The sequence below is a fragment of the Candoia aspera genome, chromosome 18, assembly GCF_035149785.1.
Source record: "Candoia aspera isolate rCanAsp1 chromosome 18, rCanAsp1.hap2, whole genome shotgun sequence".
Lineage (NCBI taxonomy): Eukaryota > Metazoa > Chordata > Lepidosauria > Squamata > Boidae > Candoia > Candoia aspera.
The window spans coordinates 1,317,040-1,339,071 of record NC_086170.1 but is presented as its reverse complement, the minus strand read 5'-3'; the positions used below and the strand labels follow the sequence as shown (position 1 = coordinate 1,339,071).

Below are 22,032 nucleotides of genomic sequence, written 5' to 3'. Positions count from 1 at the left end.
CTGGAGCTGACTGTAGTTCCGATCACAAACTTCTTCTTGCACAATTTAGGATCAGACTAAAGAGATTACGGAAGACCCACAGATCAGCTAGATATGAGCTCACTAATATTCCTAAGGAATATGCAGTGGAGGTGAAGAATAGATTTAAGGGACTGGACTTAGTAGATAGGGTCCCGGAAGAACTCTGGACAGAAGTTGGCAGCATTGTTCAGGAGGCGGCAACAAAATACATCCCAAAGAAAGAGAAAACCAAGAAGGCAAAATGGCTGTCTGCTGAGACACTAGAAGTAGCCCAAGAAAGAAGGAAAGCAAAAGGCAACAGTGATAGGGGGAGATATGCCCAATTAAATGCAAAATTCCAGAGGTTAGCCAGAAGAGATAAGGAATTATTTTTAAACAAGCAATGCGCGGAAGTGGAAGAAGACAATAGAATAGGAAGGACAAGAGACCTCTTCCAGAAAATTAGAAACATCAGAGGTAAATTCCAGGCAAAAATGGGTATGATCAAAAACAAAGATGGCAAGGACCTAACAGAAGAAGAAGAGATCAAGAAAAGGTGGCAAGAATATACGGAAGACCTGTATAGGAAGGATAACAATATTGGGGATAGCTTTGACAGTGTGGTCAGTGAGCTAGAGCCAGACATCCTGAAGAGTGAGGTTGAGTGGGCCTTAAGAAGCATTGCTAATAACAAGGCAGCAGGAGACGACGGCATCCCATCTGAACTGTCAAAATCTTGCAAGATGATGCTGTCAAGGTAATGCATGCTATATGCCAGCAAATTTGGAAAACACAAGAATGGCCATCAGACTGGAAAAAATCAACTTATATCCCCATACCAAAAAAGGGAAACACTAAAGAATGTTCAAACTATCGAACAGTGGCACTCATTTCACATGCCAGTAAGGTAATGCTCAAGATCCTGCAAGGTAGACTTCAGCAGTTCATGGAGCGAGAATTGCCAGACGTACAAGCTGGGTTTAGAAAAGGCAGAGGAACTAGAGACCAAATTGCCAATATCCGCTGGATAATGGAAAAAGCCAGGGAGTTTCAGAAAAACATCTATTTCTGTTTTATTGACTATTCTAAAGCCTTTGACTGTGTGGACCATAACAAATTGTGGCAAGTTCTTAGTGGTATGGGGATACCAAGTCATCTTGTCTGCCTCCTGAAGAATCTGTATAACGACCAAGTAGCAACAGTAAGAACAGACCACGGAACAACGGACTGGTTTAAGATTGGGGAAGGAGTACGGCAGGGCTGTATCCTCTCACCCTACCTATTCAACTTGTACGCAGAACACATCATGCGACATGCTGGGCTTGAGGAATCCAAGGCTGGAGTTAAAATCGCTGGAAGAAACATTAACAATCTCAGATATGCAGATGATACCACTTTGATGGCTGAAAGCGAAGAGGAACTGAGGAGCCTTATGATGAAGGTGAAAGAAGAAAGTGCAAAAGCTGGCTTGCAGCTAAACCTCAAAAAAACCAAAACTATGGCAACCAGCTTGATTGATAACTGGCAAATAGAGGGAGAAAATGTAGAAGCAGTGAAAGACTTTGTATTTCTAGGTGCGAAGATTACTGCAGATGCTGACTACAGTCAGGAAATCAGAAGACGCTTAATCCTTGGGAGAAGAGCAATGACCAATCTCGATAAAATAGTTAGGAGCAGAGACATCACACTGACAACAAAGGCCTGCATAGTTAAAGCAATGGTGTTCCCCGTAGTAACATATGGCTGCGAGAGCTGGACCATAAGGAAGGCTGAGAGAAGGAAGATCGATGCTTTTGAACTGTGGTGTTGGAGGAGAATCCTGAGAGTGCCTTGGACTGCAAGAAGATCAAACCAGTCCATCCTCCAGGAAATAAAGCCAGACTGCTCACTTGAGGGAATGATATTAAAGGCAAAACTGAAATACTTTGGCCACACAATGAGAAGACAGGACAGCCTGGAGAAGGTGCTGATGCCAGGGAGAGCGGAGGGCAAAAGGAAGAGGGGCCAACCAAGGGCAAGGTGGATGGATGACATTCTAGAGGGGACGGACTCGTCCCTGGGGGAGCTGGGGGTGTTGACGACCGACAGGAAGCTCTGGCGTGGGCTGGTCCATGAAGTCACGAAGAGTCGGAAGCGACTAAACAAATAAACAACAGGATGTCGGGAGCCAGCAAGCACCGTATGCTCCTGAGCACCAAGTAAGGACCAGTGGTGGGTGCTCCCCAGAGTTGCCAAGACAGGTGCGGCCGCGCCACTCAACAGCAGCCCTTCAGCCGCTCTCTTCCCAGAGTCCAACCCAGGGAATGCCAGCACACCAAAGGTGAAAGGAACAGCCCTCCGTCAGCTTCCTTCCCAGCAATTGTTATCTGAAGATACACTGCTCCTGATGCTGGAGGCTTTATATACCCACCGGGGCAGTCAGAAGCTTCACTCTGAATGGCTACGCTGTTGCTCAGGGCAACACCCACAGACTCCCATCCACCCACCTCAGCCAGCAAGGGTATTGATGGGAGATAGGGGGGCAGGAAGGCCACGGGCTCCGTGCCCTTTGAGGCGTCCCTCACCCACCTGCAAGACGGCTCGGCTCTCCAGGGGCAACAGCTTCTGGCTCTCCACCTTCTCCCGGGCTCCCAGCTTGCTCCAGCGCACCAGAGCCCGGGGCTCCCCTGCCCCCAGGCAGTCCAGGCTGATGGATTTGCCCACCTTCAGCTGCACGGGGCCCTTCGGCACCACTGAGACCGTGGGCAGCCCTGGAAGGGGAAGAGAGAGTGGCACCCAGCTTCACCCAGGGTCTCACGCAGACCCTCCACCCTGGCGCTCCTTCAGGGAGTCCAACAGGGCCCTTTAGTGCCAGCTGGAAGAGACCCTTCACTCTGGCTCTCCTGGAGGGACCCTCCATGCCCCCCTCACCTTGGACCACAACGTTGACCAGGCTGTTGGCGATCCCAAATCGGTTGGAGACCACGCAGCGGTATGCCCCGTGGTTTTCGGGACGGGCGCTGGAGATGGTGATCGCAGAGCCATCGGGGCTGATTCTCACGTTGTCTGCGGAGGGGACGGAGAGGGTCACCGGGCGGCAGTCCCCAGAATCGGCACCAGCCCCCCCACACCCACACCCCACTGCCCAGGGACAGAAGTCTGGGGAAAATAGGACGGGGAAGGGGTATTATGTTCGCTGGCTTGACTTATTTATAAAAATAATAAAGGTGGGATAAAAAAATCTAAAAAAACCCCACAGTGCCCCGACCCTCCAGCTCCGGTTCTTTTGCATCGTGACGCCTGCCCAAAGACGCTCTGAAGACACGCACTGCCAGCGTTGGACGCCGATTCCTGCTTCCTTCTGGGAGCCCTGGACTACAGCTGCCTGCAGTTTGGCCACCGCCCTGGGATTTGGGGAATAAGCCCCCCCGAGCTCCGTGAGGAAGGCAGGCCCTGCTTCCCAGCCCCAAAACCACCTGGCGCAGCTGCTCACCGAGCAGCTGGTTGTTGGGCAGCTTCCAGGTGACCTCGAGGGGTGGCGTGCCTTTATGGATATGGCACCTGAAGGAGACCTCCTCCCCCTGGCGCACAACAACACTGTGAGGATCGATGGAGATGATGGGGCTCTGGAGACCTGCAGGGAGAGAGCAGCGGTGAGCCCCGCAAAGCCCGACCACCAGCCACCCGCCCGTTCTTGCCCCCGCCGGAACGCCAGACGTACGGGAAGCAGGACTGGTGTTGGCCTGGACAGAGACCACAAAGGACGCCTCTTGTGGGACGTGGCCTCCGCTCACGCGGCAGACGTATTCGCCCGAGTCAGTGGGGGTGAGTCGGACCAATCGCAGGTGGGAATCGGAGACCTGGGGGCACAGGGCAGGAGGGGAGGAAGCTCCTGCTGAACTGGGGTTTAGGACTTCAGGCTCACCGCCTGCCCAAGCCCCCCCAAACCCCGTCAATGGGAGCGCCTTCTTCCTTGCACGTGGGACAGGCCCATCCCTACCTGGTGACCGGCAGGCAGGTGGCCCTCTCGCCGATACCAGGTGAACGTGGCATGTGGCTGGCCTGGTGCAAGGCACGACAGATCCAAGGTCTCTCCTTCGACAGCGGAGGGGGAGGAAGCCTCGATCCTCAGCGGTGGGGCAGCACCCGCAGCTGCACGAAGGGGGGAAAGAGAGCGCCTCAGAGCCCTGAACGGGCCACCCCTTTCCCGCAGCAAGCCTGGGGCGCGAAGGGGCAGAGAGAGCAGCAGTGGCAGCCTTACGGTGGGGGGGGCCCTCACTGTCCTGGATGGTGACCACCAGCACAGCCTCCTGGGTGCCGGCAGGGCTGCTCACGCGGCAGACGTACTCGCCGGAGTGGGCCGAGGAGACCTGCGGGATGCGCAAGCGAGTGCCCGAGACCTGCCCGAGAGAGAGGAGTTAGCTGTTCGTCAGCGGAGTCTTCAGCGGTGCCCCTGTGCGCGTTTGGATCAGGGCTGGTATCCCCTGCTGGCCCTGCCTCCCCAGAGAGGGGGTAGAACTGCTGTGGGCAGGCCAAAGCGGGGCAAAGGAGACGTGCCTCCTCCCCCTCTACCTGGTGGTTAGGCGGGAGGGGTCCTCCTCTCTTGAACCACGTGACTTTGGGCTGCGTCTGGCCGGCCACGAGGCAGTTCAGCTCCAAGGTCTGCCCCTCAGCGAGGGAAGATGAGGAGGATTCAATCCGCACTGGCGGGAGCACTCCAGAAGCTGCAGAAGAGGAAGAAGGGCCTTGGCTATACCCTCTGTGCCCTAGCTGGTGGCCCCTAGCTCTGCAGCGAACAAGACGGCTTCCCTGTCTCCCTTCAGCCCCTTTCCCCTCTTTCTGCTGGCCACGGGGCGTGTGCGTGTCTTCCACAAGGCTCCCCAGGCACCTACTGTGAGGGCCGCCTGCGCTGCTGGGAATGGAGACGATGATGGAGGCCTCCAGGAGGCTGGTGCCGTCATTCACGTAGCAGATGTACTCGCCCGAATCGGCCACCGAAACCTGCGAGATCCGGAGGCGGGACCCAAAAATCTGTTCCCAGAAGGAAAAAGCAGGAGAAGGTCAGCAAGAGCTGATGGATTTCCCAAAGCTTTCTTTTTCCAAGCCCGGGGCATTTCAGGAGCACCCCTGCAAAAAGCCTTCAGCATGATTGAGACAGAAAATGCAGTCCAGCTACTGCATAGCCCACGTTCTAAAAAATAACGCCTGGCTACTCCAAGGAGAATCCAGCTTGCCCACAAGCACAAACCACCCTTTCCTTCTACCAGCCGCCCGCCACAGCCTCCAGGTCTCCAAACGCTGACAGTTCCAGGTCCTGCCTCACACGTTGCAGAAGCCACTGCTTCTCCAGCAAGGTCCCTTACCTGGCTGTGGACTGGCAGGGCGCCCCTGCGCTTGTACCACATGACCCTGGGCTGGGACTGGCCCGCCACCAGGCAGTTCAGGTCCAAGGTCTGCCCCTCGGAGACGGCTACGGAGGAGGTTTCAATCCTTATTGGGGGGGTGACACCCACAGCTGGAAGAGACGGCGGCCAGACAGAGCGGAGCATGACGGGAGAAAAGAGGGATCCGTTTCAGTGGGGGAAGCCCCCGCGGAGCTGGTGATCGCGTCCCTCCAGCCCAGCGCCCGCCGTGGGAACTCACCGTATGAAGAGCCCGTTTCGCCCTTGATGGTGACCACCAGCGAGGCCTCGTGAACGGCCGAGCCATGACTCACGCGGCAGACGTATTCCCCGGAATCGGCGGCTGAGGCCTGTGGGATGCGCAGGTGGAAGCCGGAGACCTGGGAAGGGGCGAGCCGAGGGTAAACATGGACAGGAAATGGCCGCCGGGCACCGGGAACCTCTGCGCGGCACCTGGAGGCATTTCCCCTCTTGGTGAGCCCAACGGTGGCAGTGCCGTACCTGGTGGCTGGCAGGAAGAGCCCCTCCTCGCTTATACCAGGCGACTTTGGCCTGTGGCACAGAGCCGGCCACGATGCATTTCAGGTCCAGCGTGTGGCCCTCGGCGGGAGAGGTGGAAGAAGACTCGATCCACACTGGGGGGGTCACCCCAGCGGCTGCATAGGTCACAAGAGGACGAAGGTGAGGGCTGTAACAAAATCTCCCCCCACCTGTGAGAACCCAAGCTTTGGAGAAACGCAACTGTTCCTGCCCGCTCTCCTCCGGGCTGATGCCCAGTGCATCAAAGCGCCAATGGCTAAGGGGTCACACAACCCTTGGAGGGGCTTTAGAATTCCAGGGCTTATGGCTTCCCCCTCCAAAATCCCTTCAGGGCATGGTGTTCCCCTCCCGTCCCTCGTGGACGCTGCCAACGTTTGCCCCAGCGATCCTGGTTTAGCCTCCCTGATTTTGATTCCCTCCCTTTGGGAGCAGGGGGTCTCGCAGCTTCAAGGGAAGGGAGTTGTGCCCCGCTGAGCAGAGTCTTCACTGGGCCTGAACAGGTGAGCCACGAGTCTCAGAGGTGCAATGCTTCAAAAAGGGACAGCTGTATTGCCTCCGTTCTCAATGATGGCGCTAAACCAGGCCTCAATCTCTGGCTTCATGGGGACCGTCCCCGTCTCCCCTGTCTATCTTCCCAACAACAATCCTGTGAGGTGGGCTGGACTAAGAGAGAGGGACTGGCCCAAAGTCACCCAGCTGGCCTCCATGCCTAAGGGAAGCCAAGAACTCCCAGTCTCCGTTCTTCCGGCCCACCAGCTTACCCACTACGCCAAACCGGCTCTCAGTATCTGTCATGAGTACAGTATCTACCTGCTGGGGCCTATCCCAGCCTGCCCACTTACAGAAAGTGTGGGTGCCCTCCTGCTGCTGGACAGTGACCAAGACAGAGGCTTCCTGGCTGGCAGCATCAGAGCTGACCCGGCAAACGTACTCTCCAGAATCCGCAGGAGAGACTTTGACCAGCCGCAAGCGGGACCCCGAAGTCTGAAAGAGGACACACGTCACACCCCAGTTAGCATCCCCTTCAACCAATGTGGTCCGGTGATTATGAACTTAGCCAAGTACGGATTTGTGTATTTCACACGGAGGGGAAAGCAACGGTTCTAAAACAGAGAACAGAATGCATTTGTTTTGTCTTTAGAGCAAGGGGAAGGCCTCACTGAAGATGCCATCTACCACCGTCTTCAAAATCATTTGGTGAAAAAACTGTTACTTCAAGAGCAACCTTCCCATGAAGAGGTTTTAAACTCAAACCCCGCTTTGCAGGATTTCCCTCCGAATCTGCCCGGCCCCACCAACTTCTATTTCGGTAGCAGACAGGCCTAAATTTATCCATGCTCTGTCTGGTGAGGCAGACCCCGGAGGCGTCCGTTTCTTCTAGCAGCAGCTCAAAACTCCAAGGTCCAAAGAGCGTTTTCCCGCTAATCAAAGTGTCTTGAAACCAGACTTGCGCCCAGAGCAAATCTGGGGCCCTCTGCGGGCAAGGTGGGGCTCCCGAGACTGCGGCTTTTACCCCCAAACTGCCAAGTGGCCCAGAAGCCAGTGGTCAGTTGCGCCCGTCAGCGCTGAGCACCATCATCCCTGTACCTGGTGGCTGGCTGGCAGGGCTTCACCCCGTCTGTACCAGGTCACCACGGCCTGCTCCTGGCGGGCAACCACGCAGTCCAGTTCCAGCGTCTGCCCCTCGGCTACGAGGGATGAGGAGGCCTTGATCCTCACGGGGGGAGCCACTCCGAAGGCTGGGGGAGCAGAAGGGCGGGTGACGATCCAGCTACCCCCAGGGAGTCGCGTACCCCGGCCCCCCACAGGGAGCCCAGCACCTACCGGAGGAGGAGCGGCTGCGGGAGATGAGGATGGATGCTTCCCGGGTGATGGAATCCAGGCTGACGCGGCAGACGTATTCTCCCAAGTCAGCCGCAGAGACCTGGGGGATGCGCAGGCGGGAACCCGATACCTGTGGGTGGGTGGAGGGAGGGAGGGACATTCAGAGAAAGGAACACACTGGCTGTCCTTTTCATGCTCTGGTGGGCAATGGCTGTCCACGGATTTGCACCAGGGGGCATCCTTCCTATCGCCAGTCACCAGGCATCACAAGGGGCACCCCGCCTACCAGGCCCAGCCCTTCACCGACAGCATCTCGAACGAGGGAAGCCACTGCTCTTTAGGCTGAGCCACAGGGTGGCCCCGAGGTAGCTAAAGTCCGTTCAGAGGAACGGCCAACTCCTTCTTGCTTGTCTGGGAAATCCCCAGGGAGGGAGATGCGGAAGCTGCGAAAGAAGGCCGGGTGAAGGCGTCCCTGAACAAGGCTCCCCCCAGCCCTGAGTGGCTTCCGTACCTGGTGGCCAGCGGGCAAGGACCCGCCTCGCTTATACCATGTTACGGTGGCACCGGTCTGGCCTGCCACGATGCAGTTCAAGTCCAGGGCCTGTCCCTGGATGATGGAGGGCGACGAAGACTCGATCCACAGGGGAGGCGTCACTCCGGATGCTGTAAGGACGGGCAACGGTCAGGCACAGGAGGGAAGGGGCCGCCGGTCAGTTAACGGATGTCTCCTCTCCAGCCAGCCTTCCCCAGCCTGGGCCTCGGCAAAAATGGGCCCTGCTCGAAGGGAGAGCTGGACTCCTCTGCGGTTTCCAGTCCATCCTGAAATGCCATTGTTTCCGCTTGCGCTTGGCCTGCCTTCTTTGGCCCTTCCAGTCCCAAGGAAGGCTGTCTCAACCAAACGTGCGGATTCCAGATCCTAAGCAAACCGGTGGGAACCGAGCCTCTTGCTTACTGTGGGAGCTGCTGCTGCTGCTGCTGCTGTGCACGGTGATCACTCTGGAGGCCTCGTGAACGACACCGCTGTCACCGTCCGTCACCCGGCACACGTATTCGCCCGAGTCTGCTGCCGTGGCCTTGAGGATCCTCAGGTGGAAGCCGGAAATCTGAAGGGAGAAGGCAGCCAAGAGACGGGGTGAGCCCCAAAGGGAGACGGGGCACCCCACAGACTCCAAGGGTCTCCCTGCTGCAGGCACCGTGCCTGTACCTTGCAAGTAGCCGGGAGGGCCCCTTCCCGCTTGTACCAAGTGACTCTGGGCTGCGAGAGGCCAGTGGCCTGGCAGGTGAGGTCCAAGGCCTGACCCTCGGTGATGGAAGAGGCGGGAGAGTCGATCCTGACCGGGGATGACCCTGAGGAGGCCAGAAGAGGTGGGTCAAGTTCTGTAGTCCACCAAATCAAGAGCTCTGTTCCCAAGCAAACGCAGTTGGGAAGGTGGACAGGCTGCCGCAAATGCCCCCTGTGCGACTTCTGCCCAAGCTCGGCCACCGTGCCCAGCTGGCGACTCCCGGCTCTCCTTCCAACGCCCGGATGCTCTGTTCTGCCTTACCGTGGGAGGAACCGGGGCTCTGCTGGACGGTCACCTTGATGGAGGCTTCCTTGGGCCCAGCTCCGTTGCTGACCCGGCAGACATATTCGCCCGAGTCAGCCGCAGAAACGTGCAAAATCCGCAGGAGGGGGCCGTGGACCTGGGGAGAAAACAGTGATGTGATCTGCCGCTACACGGGTGCAGCGTGAAAACCCCCCCTTTCCCCTTTTTTCCCAAGGGCTCAGCGTCTGCGTCCCCCCCTCAGAGCTTTGTTTCTTCACTGGCATGCCGACTTACAACGAATGAGGGGCATTCTTATTACTGTTACAATCACAGCCCTTTAGCTGTCTTTTCTGAAAGCTGGGCTGAGAAAACTTAATCTTTTACATTCTGTGAAGAAGACAGAGATCATTAGGGCCCTGGCTGGAGGACACCAGCTGTTTGAACTGATGGATTATTTCTCCTCCTCATCAGGGTGCCACGTTTGTTGTTCAAGGCAAGCCAGTGAAGGTCTTAATGGAGCTTTCCAACTTCCTGCTGTTTCGTTGTCCAGAAGGAAGCTCTGCCTATCGATCAGGGGGCCTGACAGAGCAGGGGGTACCCAGCAGCCAATTCCCATCGGGCCCCGGAAGAGTCTCAACCTGGTGGTTGGTTGGCAGGGACCCTCCTCGCCGATACCACGTGACAGATGCCGCAGGGTGGCCGGCCACCACACAGTTGAGGTCCAAGGACTGGCCTTCTGTGACCGAAGAGGATGAAGGTTCAATCTTGACCACCGGTGAAACGCCGGATGCTGAACAGACACACGGGGCAAAGAGGAGGGATTGTGAGAACAGCCGCACATTGCTAGGGGGTGTGTTCCAGGCCAGGTTCAGATATGCTAGTTCTAGATATGCAAAACATCACCAGTTTTGCTGATGTTTTAGGTTGTTGTTTGAATGCAGCCAGTGGCCGGCTTCTCACAGACACTAACGCACGCCCCGGGCATCGCAGCTGAGCATTATCCAAGCCCCACCAGAAGGACGGGCTCTCCTTACCCCGAATGACCACCACTTCGATTCGGGCTCTGCCGACTCCCATCAGACTGCTGCCCACGCACAGGTACACCCCTCCGTCGGCAGCCGTGATGGAGGGAATCACCAGGGTGGCGATGTCTGTTCTCTCTGAGTGGGACTGCAGACACGAAGGAAAACCATGGGGGACCCACAAGGGATGGCCGATCTCCCGAGCCTCGCAGGCCACGAGAGTGCCAAAAGGAGTGCCAAAGAGCCCACAAGGGGCTGGGGCTGGGCGGTGCCGCCGACAGCCTCAAGGTCCAGCACAAGCAAGAAAAGGGCAAAAAGCAATGGGCAAGGGCTGTGTGGAATTGGGGCACAGGATCTTCTGCTCTGGAAGAGTCTGGGAGGATGGGAGAACACCCAGCCATTTGGGGGAGGCCTCCCTTCTCTCCACTAGAGAACTGGAGACCGAAAGGGAAGAGAAAGCTGGAGGAGGAAGGCAGACCCCGACCGGCAGAGCAACACGGAGGGGCTCATGCATGGGGATACCTGCTGGAGCTCCTGCGTTCGCTGCCAGACAGCCCCCCGGCTGCCACTTTTGAAGTGGGAGAAGCCAAAGATGGGAAGCGCCTAGCCCGGCAGGGAGCAAGGGAGGAGGAGAGAGAGAGGACAGAGGCCACGAGAAAGATGAGCAGCAGAGAAGAAACGCCCACGTGGATCCTCGGGGCATGCAGGCTCTCAGCTGGGGCTGGTCCTGGCCCAGGCCCCCCCTCTGGCAACTCGGGCACCTCGCCCAGGGCGGGGTCTTGGGCCTGAGGGCTTGCCGGCTGTCCTCCCTGGGAGCCCAGGGCCTTACCTGTGGGGGCAAGCTGCCACCCTGCTTCTCCCAGGTGATGGTGGCCGCTGGGGAGCCCGCGACCCGGCAGTACAGCCTGACGGTGCTGCCTTCGTGCACTTCTGTCTTTTCAGGGCTCACCTGCACTTGGGGGGCACTGGTACCTGCCCGGGGGCAAAGCGGCCAATCAGTTCCCCTCTCCCTCTGGGAATCGATGGCCCAAAGCCCGCCCCCCCACCTCCATTTCTGCTCTCTGGCTGCCCTCCTTAAATTCCTTGTGAATCGCTTTGGCCTCTGGCAAGTCACGTATCAACTGATTGTCTCTTCTTCCTCCCTGAAGGAGAATAGACTCTGAGCTTCCGGGCCTAGGGAGACCCTTGGGAAGAGGCCCGTCTTTCTTGACCTATCGCTGAGGAACAAGGAAGTGGGGACAGGACGGTCTCTGGGTACCACCTCTCACTTGGACGTGGCGACTCGGGCACCCACCCTTTGGCATGCGGGGCCCTTGTGGTCAGAGAGACACGGGCCAACCCCTGCCCTGACATACTTTGCACTTGCAGGAAAGCTCGGGCCATGTGCTGCCCGGCGCTGTTTCGCACCCGGCACAGGTACTGGGACTCGTCGGCAGGCTCAGCCGCAGGGAAGCGCAGGATTCCCCCCTGGATGACAGCCTTGGGGGAGATCACACCCCCGGGTCCTCCTGGAGCAGAGAGAAAAAGTTCCCAGTTGTCTGCAGATGTGGGATTCCCGCTTTCAGGGAGGGGGTGCTGGGGACCCTCCGTCTGGCTGGGGAATTCTGGGAGTTGAAGTCCACCCATCTTAAAGTGGCCAAGGTTGAGAAACACTGCTTTGGAAGTGCCTCCCAAGCATCATCCCAAGTAAGCGAGCAGAGGAAAGGCACGCCGTCCTGCAGTAAATCAACTACGCTCTTTTTTCTGGAACCACAAGACTCTCTGAATCTTATTGGAGTATTTTAAGGTACAACTTAAGCACCTTAACATACACCCCACTCAGAAACATCACCAGAATTAAGAAGCTGCTTTGGTTATTAGACAACAGAGCGATGCAACAGCAGCTCCAGGAAAAACAGCCAGCGAGTGACCTTGTGGGAGTCATGTGCTCTAAGAACATTTTGCCTGGACAAAGTATGTGGGAATGCAGGTCACAATGGGCCACTTGAGTGTCCTCCCCTCCGGAGGATTTGGGTTGGATTCTCTTCGCTGGGCGTTGGTAGCAAAGCGATTAAGCCCTCAGCAACCAGCAGAGGGAGTGTGTGCACACAGAGACACACTCGCCACCGGTGTGTGTGCAAAAAGCTGACGGCAAAGCTGGTCTCAGGTCACGCGTGACTAGATGGGCCTGTCCGTGTTGGCTTTTGGCCTCGACGGAGAAGAGGCTCGTCACAGCTGCCTCTGGAACGCTCTCAATTCCCAAGGCCGGCTTGCAGCGTTGCTTCTGGCACAGCCTGAACCTTCCTAGTTGCCGAGCCAAGCCAAGGTCTGCTAGACGCCAGCACCGTCAGGAGCAGCCCGGCTGGACAGAGGGGACCTTCAGCCCCGGAGAGCCACGCAGCACTTACCGATCCACTCCACGGCGGGTTCTGGGCTTCCCGTCACGATGCAGCGAAACTCGGCCATCTGGCCCGCTTGGACGCTCAGCTGGGAGGGCTCGATGGTGGCCGTTGGCTGGACAGCAGCTCCGGCTGCAGCAGAGTGGGAGGAAACAGGTTAACCCTGGTCGGCGCTGGGGAGGGCAGGGGTCGTGCCCACCCCGAAATCCGTGCCGAGGTCTGAGATCACTGGTGGAAGAACAGGCCAACCGCACGGCGCGCATGCAGGCAGAGGAGGACCGGATTCAGGGGCGAGGCATGCGTTGAAAGAAGCATGCCCAGAAGAACGGGGCACTGTGGGGGGGGCGGATGGGAGGGCCTCCGCCCGCCGTCCCCCACAGCCGGGTGGCCTGCGCCTAAGAAGAGCAACTCAGCACCCCAGAGAATGGTACGTGAGGGGAGGAGGAGGAGGAGGAAGAGGAGAAAGGCCAAACGACACCAACGATGGGGAATTGGGATCGCGGTGGAACCGGGCAGGCACCTGCAGGCCAAACCGACTTACAGGGTCTGTGGCCTTCCACCATTTCTACGGGACCATAGAACGTCTGGGTCTTCGATGGAGCTGAAAACAGGGTTGGGGGGAGAGGGGGGTGAAAAAGTGCCTGCCTGATGGGCCAGCTCAAGCAGAAGCCTTGGATGTTCGGGAGCCATCTTAGAAGGCCGGCCTCTGATCCCCAAAAGCTGCGTGTGCTCCTTCCTCCATTCCCCCATCCTCCCCGGTGGATGAGAGCAAAGCCATTTCTTTGCGTGCGCCTGCCAGGAAGCCCTCGGTCCCGTGAGGGAGGGTCTAGGCTGCTGCGCGAAGCTCGCGGCTAGTGGAACAGCGCCACAGCAGAAGCCCCACCTTGCACATAGAGGGTGGCCATCCCCTCGTCCATGTCAAACATGTTGGAGCCCGTGCAGACGTAGATGCCGGCGTCCTCTGGCTGCACGTTGCGGATCGTCAGGATGCCGTTGAAGTCCATGGCCCGGCTGGGTAGCTTCCTGTTGTTCTGCCGGGTCCACACCAGCGTGTAGGCAGGAGACTGCAAGAGAGCCAGGAGGAGGTGGAAAGTAAGTGGAGGAAGGGATGCTGTGTGCTGAAATTTAGGGCATCCATCCTGCCCCACCCCGCCAAATCCGTGAAGGGGAGGCTGCGTCCGCAGCTGATGGACCGGACAGCCAGTGCTGAGAGGTGGCCACGGAAGGGGGTCACGGTCCCCGGCTTCCCCTGGGTCGTGCTGTGGCTATGCCAGTCCTGGCAGGCCCACTCGGACCTGACCTGGCACGGCTTGTCTTCTGCCTGCGATTTGGGACTGCTGACGCTGACCCCAGCAGCAAAACAAAGGATGCCTGTCGCGTGGAAAAGCTTCCCCCCACTCGTCCCCAAGACTCACCCTGCTCTTGGCTGTGCAAATGAAGGTGACGTCGCTGCCGGGCTTAACGTTTTGCGCCTTCTGCTCTTCCACCGTCACGGTGATCGGCTTGCTGGGGCCTTCTGCGCTGGCAGAGAGAAGCCAGTGAGGGTCCCTCCTCATCCAACCGGAACTGGCCTGGCTTCCTCTCCCAGGGACGGGCGGTGCAAGCCCTTGCCGGCTCAGTGGGGACCCCCTTATGCAGCTCCCCGCACCCGGCAGCCCCTGTGGTTGGTCGGCAGCAGGAAGCCTTGGCCTCACCTGTAACGACCACCTCGGCTCGGCTGGAGTTGCTGAACCGTGGGTTTCGGCAGGTGCAGATGTAGACGCCGGCGTCTGAGGGCTGGATGCTGGCAAAGTGGAGCTCTGACCCTGCAGGGGATTCAGGAAGGGCATGATCAGAAACCACGCGGCCACCTTGTCCATCATTGGCGTCCTCAGCCTGACTTAATACAAAGGCAGCCCCTTTTCTGCTCTCTGTCGGAATCCTGAGGACTAGAACCTTCGTTTCCTTTTAGGGCAAGGGCGCAGAGCCCCTGCTTCTCCTGCAGCAGGGCCCAGCTGAACCCCCGGCCTCTCTAGGAAGCTCTGGGGAAACTCCCCACTTCAGACCCAGGAGAGTAGCTGAGAGGGCTGGCGATACCAGGCTAAGCTTCACGGTTTCTACAGCTATATTCAAACTTGAGTGATGCTCCCTGGACAAGCACAGGATTCAGCACGTCTTCCTCTGACTGGCTGATTACCTGCAGATTGCTTTCTGCAGAACTCCTTGGCAAGGTCCCTCTTCTCATCCATCCCTCGGGCATCCACGCAACTGCCCCTGCCCTTCTGGGTCTCCCCCTGCCTTTGCCATCTGCCCAGCTGCGGGATGGCACAGACTCACCTTGCTGCCTGCGCTGGGCGGTACCTGGCACCTGGCGCCCATCTTCCCGGGACCAGTAGAAGTAATGGGGAGGCTCCCCACTGACGTGGCAATGCAGCGTCACTTCGCTTCCCTGAGACACAGCGGTCCGGGTGGGATGGACTTGGATGACAAGGCGGGGCTGGTCTGGGGGTCCTGAGAAGGAGAAGAAGGAAGAAGGAGAGTCTAAGGCGAGGCTGCAGCCAGGCTCCCCCCCAACTGTGAAAAGCAAGGCCTTAGGTTTCCCCCTTTCATACAACGGTAACTCCCCAGCTGCGAAGCTGGGGCCTGCGCACAGCCTCACTCACCCAGAGGAACGCACTTCTGTCCGCGGATGTTGGGGTTCCCCGCATATCCAGCAGCACATCTGGGGAGAGAACAGGAGACCATCAGGAGCGTCTGAAGAACTGCAGCCCCATCCCAGCCTGTCTGCCTCAGGCTGAACTCAGCACCTCTAGGGAGGGAGCACTCACTGTTCACAATACTGGCCAGTGTAACCGGGTTCGCAGGCGGTGCAGCGATAGCCGCCCCCCTCCAGGCTCTCGCATGTCTGTGAGAACCTGCCCAGAAGAAAAAGGTCCCGTCCTGAGCACTGGCTGAGAGTGATTCCTGCCTGCCCCCCTCTCCCGAGAGAGCGGACGGCTTACTGGTTCTCAGGGTCCAGCAACGGGCAAGCACATGGCTGGCAGTCCTCGGGGGTCCCGGCGGTGGCATCTCCATAGTAGCCAGGGGCACACTGTTCACAGAACTCCCCGGCTGCCTGGTGCAGGCAGTGCTGAGGAAGGAAGGAAGGAAGGAAGGAAGGAAGGAAGGAAGGAAGGAAGGAAGGAAGGAAGGAAGGAAGGATGGAAGGAAGGAAGGAAGGAAGGAAGGAAGGAAGGAAGGAAGGAGGGAAGAAGGGAGGGAGGGAGGGAGGGAGGGAGGGAGGAAGGAAGGAAGGAAGATCATTGGTGGGTGGGGGGACAGAAACCCAGAGCAAAAAGAGACTTGAGAAGGCCACAGTGGAAGCCAGCTGACCCACAAGTTTCCATTGCTACTTTTTCCAAAATAAAATGTCCATTAAAAAAAGCCCTGATCAAATTAATTAAGAACAGAATAAACAGATGTAGCACATCCAAAATGGGCGGTTTCATCCCTGCAAAAATATTCCTGACTCCCAGATGCCTAACTCAAGCCCGCCCCCCGCACTCTTTGCTTGGATGCCAGATTCCATGCAAGATTTAAAGCTTCCAAAAGTCCCGGCCAAGCCACTGAAACCAACTTCTGTGTGTTTCTCGGGGAGAACTTGGGACAGGCCTGCAGCTCTGGGGCGGAGCCTTGCTTGGCACATGGAGGACCCCTGTTCAGCCCCTCCTGGTGTGGCCATTCCGGCTCATCCCTCCTTGCAAAGCTGCTGAGAACGGGCAAAGGCCCCCACAACCTTGGGGGGCCACAAGCCAAGAAGGCGGCTCACCGAGCAAGTGCCAGTCTCAGGGTGGCACAACTCCGAGTGCCCGTTGCACTCACACAACGTACAGTGGCCCAGGTACAGCCCACCGCCGGTGCGGGTATAGCCAGCAGCACAGTCCTGCAGGAGAGAACGGAGGGAGGTGTCAGCGCCCCCGCTGAGGCCCCCGAGCCCCACCAGACCCAGCAGCTTCGCCCACCTGGCAAGAGAGGCCCTGGTATCCGGGGGGGCAGCGGCACTCTTCCACTTCCAAAGCCCGGGGCAGACTGGTGTAGCCAGGCACGGCAGTCTCCATGGTGACGCCGGTGATGCCTGCCGAAAGCATGTCCGTGGAGTGTGTGGCGCGGATCAGGATCTCATCCAGGTCGGCAAGGGCCATCAGCAAGTGCTCCCGGGTGGCAGGCTGCCCATCTGGCCGCTTCCAGAATTGCTGGGGAGGGAAGGGGGCGGAGGGGGCAGGCTGAGCCCGGGAAGAGAAGGGACAAGGCAGGGGCCGGGCACAGGAGTGGCAACGGCAGCTGGCCCGCTTCTGCAGCTCGGCCGTAGAGACAGAAGAGATGCCGAAGGCAGCTGCTGCCGTGAGCCTAGCCGGGATTCCGCCCAGAGCTCTTGATCCTCGCTCTGGGAGCAGCTGCGCGTGGGGCAGGAATGCCCGCCTGACTCCCTGCTGCCAGCAAGGAGCAGGTGACCCTCCCTGGGCCTCACCTCCCGGAAGACCACCTCGAAACTCCTGCGTTCGCGGGGCCGCAGCTCGGACAGGTAGGCCACCAGAGTGATGTCGTTGCCCTGCAGGAGAGGAAGAGTCGGGGGAGAGCCCTTCGTAGCAGACAGGCAGAGCGCCGCATCCGCCCCTGCCCTCTCCGCCTCCTACTGGGCAGACCCCTCTTCCTTCTCTGGGGAGAGCGAGGCAGAGTGCTTGAGGAAATCGCCCCCCTGGCTCTTTCTGAGCCCTCCCCTCTGCCTGGGCCACACACCAGCTGCCCCCGAGTGTGTCTCCCGGCACCCCAGACTGCCAACAGCACGAAAAGGGATGGGGAATGGGGAATCCTGAAGGAGGGCCCCAGCGGTGCCCCTCGGCCCAGCACAAAAGGCAGCTTCCAGGCGGGGCCTCCCTGGGCCTGCCCTTCCAAGCCCCCCCCCCCGGCTTACGGTAATCTGCACATCTGCATCGGGCAGCGGCGTGCCTCTCCCTCCAGCCGTGTAGGTCAGGGTGTAGCGGAGGTGTCCCCCGTAGGCGCCAACCTGCCAGGGTGAGACGCAAAGCCTCTGCTCGCTCATTCCTTCCGCCAGCCAGACCAGGCTTCAAAACCGGCCACACCGATTTCCTGGCCAGGAACGAGAGGAAGCGGCTCTCCAGGGGTGGCATGTAGGCTACCGGCACCCCTTAGTTGGCCTTGGGGGAAGATTCTTGTCCTGGCGGCTCAGTGACACCCACAACCCGCTTGGACCCAGCAGATACTTCATGCTCTCCCTGGTGCAGTGAGGTAGCCCAGGCGAGGAGGCAGCCCACCCCCTGGGGCCACCCCGCGAGCTTTGCCCCTTCTCTCTGGATCAGGGCACATTTTTCACAACGATCAAGCAGCAAATCAAGCAGGCGCAATGGAAAACCCAAGATGGGATTTATTTCTACTTGCTTAGCTTACGAGGCCTCTCCTCCCGGTGCACGCGTGAGGGTGTAGGAGTGCCCACTCCGAGTGTAAAAGTACTAGTTAATTCCTCAGACCTACTAGAGAATAAAGCAAAGCGTCCCTTCTATACGAAACTTTTCCCCAACAGAAATCTAAACAAACGCAAAAACGGTTGCCGGGCTGAACCTCATTCAAGGAAAAGATCTGGAAATCAACTTGAGAGCCAGTTCTAATGCTCCGGTTTATCGAAAGCAGATGGCGGCGGCTGAGGGGCCACACAATATTACTAAAGGCAGTTATTATCTAGCTGTTCCCACGCAGGCAGAGGCTACGGAGATGGGCAGCCCCGCTGCCTGTCTGCTCCTGCCCAGCTCAAAGCTCGGCCCCCATTCTGGCTTCCTGGCCTTTGTCAGTGCGAACAGCGTTGGGGGGCCAGAGCACAGCCGCCCCCCTCACGGCCCGGGACGGACGATTACCTGGTTCCCCAGAAAAGGCCCAGGCAGCTCCCAGTACAAAGCGGCTTCGGGAAGCTGGGGAACCCCTTGGTAGAGCAGCCAGTGCTGGGACAGAAGAGGGGAGCCGGTTCCAGCGGGCACACAGACAGAGCGTGCGCTCTCTCTCTCTCGCACACACATACCCACACACCGGTGCAAGGTTTGCACAATTCCACAGCCCAGCCCACCAAAGTACATGCCTCTGCTTTCACATGCCCCCTCGGGCTCCCCCAAGAAAAGGGGTTCCAGAAATTCAAGGCAGAACAAAGCACCCCCCTGCCATTTTAGGGAAGGATTTGATACGGAAGGCAACCCACTCTTCCATCCTTTCCTCCCTGGTTCTTCCGAACAAGGAAAGGGAAAAGGAAAAGGGCTGGGAGGGAGGAAGAGCAAGAACTTCCTCCCTCCCTCCCTCCCTCCCTCTCTCCCTCCCTCCCTCCCTCCCTCCCTCCCGTGCTGCAGAGACAGATCCCCAAGCCCTGTTTCATAGCGGAGGCTGGTCCTCTGCCCCAAGGGAGCAAGTTCCCGGACTTCTGCGCCCACAGAGACACGCCCCATCTCCTCTGACTCTGGACCGGTCAGGGCCCTTCCTTCCAGAATGCTGGAGCTTCGACACCCGCTGCCGCAAGCTGACTCCCAGCCCCGCTGGCCTCGCCTGTGGGATGCCCACCTGAAGCAACCCGAGCCCTGTGCAAGGGTACCTTTGGGGCCTTGGCCCTCCTGAGGCCGTGCTGGGAAGCAGAGCGCCAGTTGCTGGAGGCATCGAGGGACTGTCCTTGGGGGAGGCCACCTCCCTGGACCCCAGGACAGAAGAGGTGCAGCCCCACGCAGAGGGGAAGGAAGGAAGGAAGGAAGGAAGGAAGGAAGGAAAAGAAGAGGTGTTTAAGCCACCCAGGCTGGCAACTCAGCCCCAGCCCAGCTAAAGGGGGGGAGGGAGGGTTTTGGGGGCGACTGCAACAGAGGCAGCAAAGGCAAGTTGCCCTGGGAAAGCAGGGGCCGGCAGGCGTCCCTCGCCACTTACATGCAGCGCCAAGGCAGGAGAGGAGTACCTGGGGGGGTGAGCCGGGGGGGGCAGCCAGAGAAGGGGGGAGCAGAGAGGCCCTGCCCGGGGAAGCAGCAGAGTGAGGGGGGGGAGGAGGGCCCCCGGGGGCCACAGATGGCCTCTGCAACCTGGCAGGCGGGGGGGGCTTGGGGTGGCCGCCTTCTGCTGCAAAGCGGGAAAGCATCTCCCAGACATCGGCATCCTGTCTCAGCTGGGCTTCCCGGGCCTGATAGGGGGCAGAGAAAGAAGGGGGGAGAGGAGAGGAGAGGAGAGGAGAGGAGAGGAGAGGAGAGGAGAGGAGAGGAGAGGAGAGGAGAGAAGAGAAGAGAAGAGGAGGGAGGCAGGCTTCCCTAATTTCCCCGAGCCCTTCCCAAATCCACAAGGGCCGACAGGCACGCACCCAAGTTTCACGCCGCCCAGTGGCGCCAGTGGCACACGCCATGGGGCCGGGGGGCTCCACGCCCCTCCCTAGCCAGGTGGGGCTGTTACCTGCGCAGCTCGCCTGCCCCTACGCTTGAGGGCCAGAGGGCTGGGGATCCGCCCCGCGGCCACCTCCTTCCTCAGTCGCTCCTCTGAGAGGGACGTGGAGTTCTGCCGGAGGGACGCAGGCTGGTGAGGGGCCGTGCCAGCTCCCCCACCCAAGCCATCCGCCCTGAAGGTCTCCCCTTGTCCCCGAGGAGTGCAAAAACGCAACTGGGAGGGCGCTGCCAAATTGGGGCGGGCAGAGCAAACCATGAACAGGGGAAGGGACGGCCAGAGCCCCACGCACTGGGAAAGCACAGCCCCACCAACCACCCCAGCATCTCAGCCCCACGTGGCCCCTGGCCTGATGCCCCCTCCCCCCAGCCTCCCCCCACAAGGGGAAGCCTCTTCCACACATCTGGAAGGACGCCGGTGCCAATAGGAGACTCTGGCAAGCAAGCCGCCTCGGATTCCCCCCTCAGCCAAGCGCCAGGAACGCCCGGAGCCGTCCCAAAGTCTCTCAGGCGCATCCTGCCCTGCTTCACGATGGCCTGTGCCAGCGTACCTTGTGGGCATGACGCAGCCGGGCATAATAGGTCTCCGCCTGGCAAGCGGTTCAGGCAGAAAAGGAACAACAAGCAGGAAAGAGAGAGAGAGACGTAAGGAAGCACGACCCTGCCTGCTGCCTCCCCACAGACGCTGGCCTGACTGGGAGAGTCCCAATGGGGGTGGGGGGGCACCAAAGGGGCATCCCAAAGCCACAACGTGCCTCTCCCTGGTCCCCATCCAGATGCCCACAGTTCTGCCCAAAGAACTCAAAGTGGGGAGGACGGATGCCTCTGTGCAGCTCACGCTGAAACCTGTGGAACTTCCTGCCACAAGATGCTGTGATGACAGTGGTGCCGACGGTGCTACGGAAGGGGAAGCTTTTAGGTATGAAGGCGGCACGCAGGTCGGACAGGGGAGGGATGGAGCCTGCCAGGTTAGAGTTAGGTACGCCCCGCGCCGCTCTGCTGGTCTCGGTTGAGATACCGTGCGCGTGGACTCCGGAATACACCTTGACAGTCATGTTGAATTGAAACTGCTGGGGTTCCCCGGAGGAAAACTCAGGGATTTCCCCTGACGCCACAGGTCGGAAGGTCTTGATCCCCATTCTGGGCCAGCCTCCCCCGTGTGGACCCGCAGCCTCTCTCCTGGCCAGAGGGCGAAGTTTCTCCGGGCCCCGAAGCTTCCAGGGAGGGACCGCCCTTTGAGTCCTGCACCGCAAGGCCCTGGGGGAGGGGGCAGGCTAGCCCCGCCTTCCCCACCTGGACTCACCTTGTCCCCCAGGTAGGCATCCGGCAGCTGCCAGTAGTAGGGCTCCTGCCCCAGCTCCCCGAACTGGCCGTAGGAGAGCCAAGGGCCCTCGGGGGACATCTCCACCGCAAAGCCGGTCAGGAGGCGGACGCTGCGCTGCTGGTTGACGAGCGTGAAGCCCTGGAAATCTCCCGGACGGAAGGAGCTGGCGACCTGGCAGGGACAGCGGGACCGGCTCAGGAATGCCTGCGGGGAGACCCCGGGCCTCTCGCCGCACCCCAGGAGGGAAGCGCTGTCCGTCCCCTTACCACGTCCCGGTAGTAGGACGAGCTGGTGCACTGCTGGGTGACCCCCATGCAGAAACAGGGCAGGCAGCCGGCCGGATTCTCCGCACTCAGGTGGAAGTGGTGGGGGCGGCAGCTGTCGCAGGAGAGCCCCTCCACGTGGTCCTGAAAGGAGGCAAAGGCAGCTGCTGGGGAGAAGAAAGGCTGGTGCTCTGCAGGGAGGCGGTGGGGAGGAAGCGAGGGCTGCTCGGAGCACATTCGGAAACCTGGGGGGGATCGGGCCCAGGCAGCCTGGCGAGAGGGAGAGCAGCCCAGCAGGCTCTGCAGAGTGGGCTTGCGAGGAGGGGTGGGACAGCCCTGACGGGCCCTCCCTC

At 59.5% G+C, this 22,032-nt stretch overlaps 1 protein-coding gene across 2 annotated transcripts in view; it reads right to left on the bottom strand.

Moving 5' to 3' along the window:
• HSPG2 (heparan sulfate proteoglycan 2) overlaps window positions 1–22,032 on the bottom strand; it is a 68,089-nt gene that overhangs the window by 13,852 nt on the left and 32,205 nt on the right. The window contains exons 33-70 of one of the 2 annotated variants that reach the window (XM_063317446.1): window positions 21,683–21,823; window positions 21,396–21,587; window positions 18,557–18,640; window positions 17,602–17,694; window positions 17,158–17,238; window positions 16,652–16,882; window positions 16,459–16,572; window positions 15,653–15,780; window positions 15,479–15,565; window positions 15,314–15,372; window positions 14,988–15,161; window positions 14,366–14,476; window positions 14,087–14,187; window positions 13,555–13,735; window positions 13,213–13,272; window positions 12,681–12,803; window positions 11,649–11,801; window positions 11,123–11,265; window positions 10,306–10,441; window positions 9,910–10,061; window positions 9,290–9,428; window positions 8,950–9,092; window positions 8,698–8,848; window positions 8,257–8,408; window positions 7,746–7,875; window positions 7,509–7,660; window positions 6,764–6,905; window positions 5,883–6,037; window positions 5,623–5,761; window positions 5,343–5,494; window positions 4,872–5,010; window positions 4,552–4,703; window positions 4,241–4,379; window positions 3,980–4,131; window positions 3,701–3,839; window positions 3,473–3,613; window positions 2,911–3,045; window positions 2,569–2,750 (exon numbers count right to left, since the gene is read on the bottom strand). In XM_063317446.1, the coding sequence (XP_063173516.1) occupies window positions 2,569–2,750; window positions 2,911–3,045; window positions 3,473–3,613; window positions 3,701–3,839; window positions 3,980–4,131; window positions 4,241–4,379; window positions 4,552–4,703; window positions 4,872–5,010; window positions 5,343–5,494; window positions 5,623–5,761; window positions 5,883–6,037; window positions 6,764–6,905; window positions 7,509–7,660; window positions 7,746–7,875; window positions 8,257–8,408; window positions 8,698–8,848; window positions 8,950–9,092; window positions 9,290–9,428; window positions 9,910–10,061; window positions 10,306–10,441; window positions 11,123–11,265; window positions 11,649–11,801; window positions 12,681–12,803; window positions 13,213–13,272; window positions 13,555–13,735; window positions 14,087–14,187; window positions 14,366–14,476; window positions 14,988–15,161; window positions 15,314–15,372; window positions 15,479–15,565; window positions 15,653–15,780; window positions 16,459–16,572; window positions 16,652–16,882; window positions 17,158–17,238; window positions 17,602–17,694; window positions 18,557–18,640; window positions 21,396–21,587; window positions 21,683–21,823 (5,178 nt within the window). The remainder of the gene's footprint in view (window positions 1–2,568; window positions 2,751–2,910; window positions 3,046–3,472; window positions 3,614–3,700; window positions 3,840–3,979; window positions 4,132–4,240; window positions 4,380–4,551; window positions 4,704–4,871; window positions 5,011–5,342; window positions 5,495–5,622; window positions 5,762–5,882; window positions 6,038–6,763; window positions 6,906–7,508; window positions 7,661–7,745; window positions 7,876–8,256; window positions 8,409–8,697; window positions 8,849–8,949; window positions 9,093–9,289; window positions 9,429–9,909; window positions 10,062–10,305; window positions 10,442–11,122; window positions 11,266–11,648; window positions 11,802–12,680; window positions 12,804–13,212; window positions 13,273–13,554; window positions 13,736–14,086; window positions 14,188–14,365; window positions 14,477–14,987; window positions 15,162–15,313; window positions 15,373–15,478; window positions 15,566–15,652; window positions 15,781–16,458; window positions 16,573–16,651; window positions 16,883–17,157; window positions 17,239–17,601; window positions 17,695–18,556; window positions 18,641–21,395; window positions 21,588–21,682; window positions 21,824–22,032) is intronic. The other variant, XM_063317448.1, reaches the window with a different exon arrangement.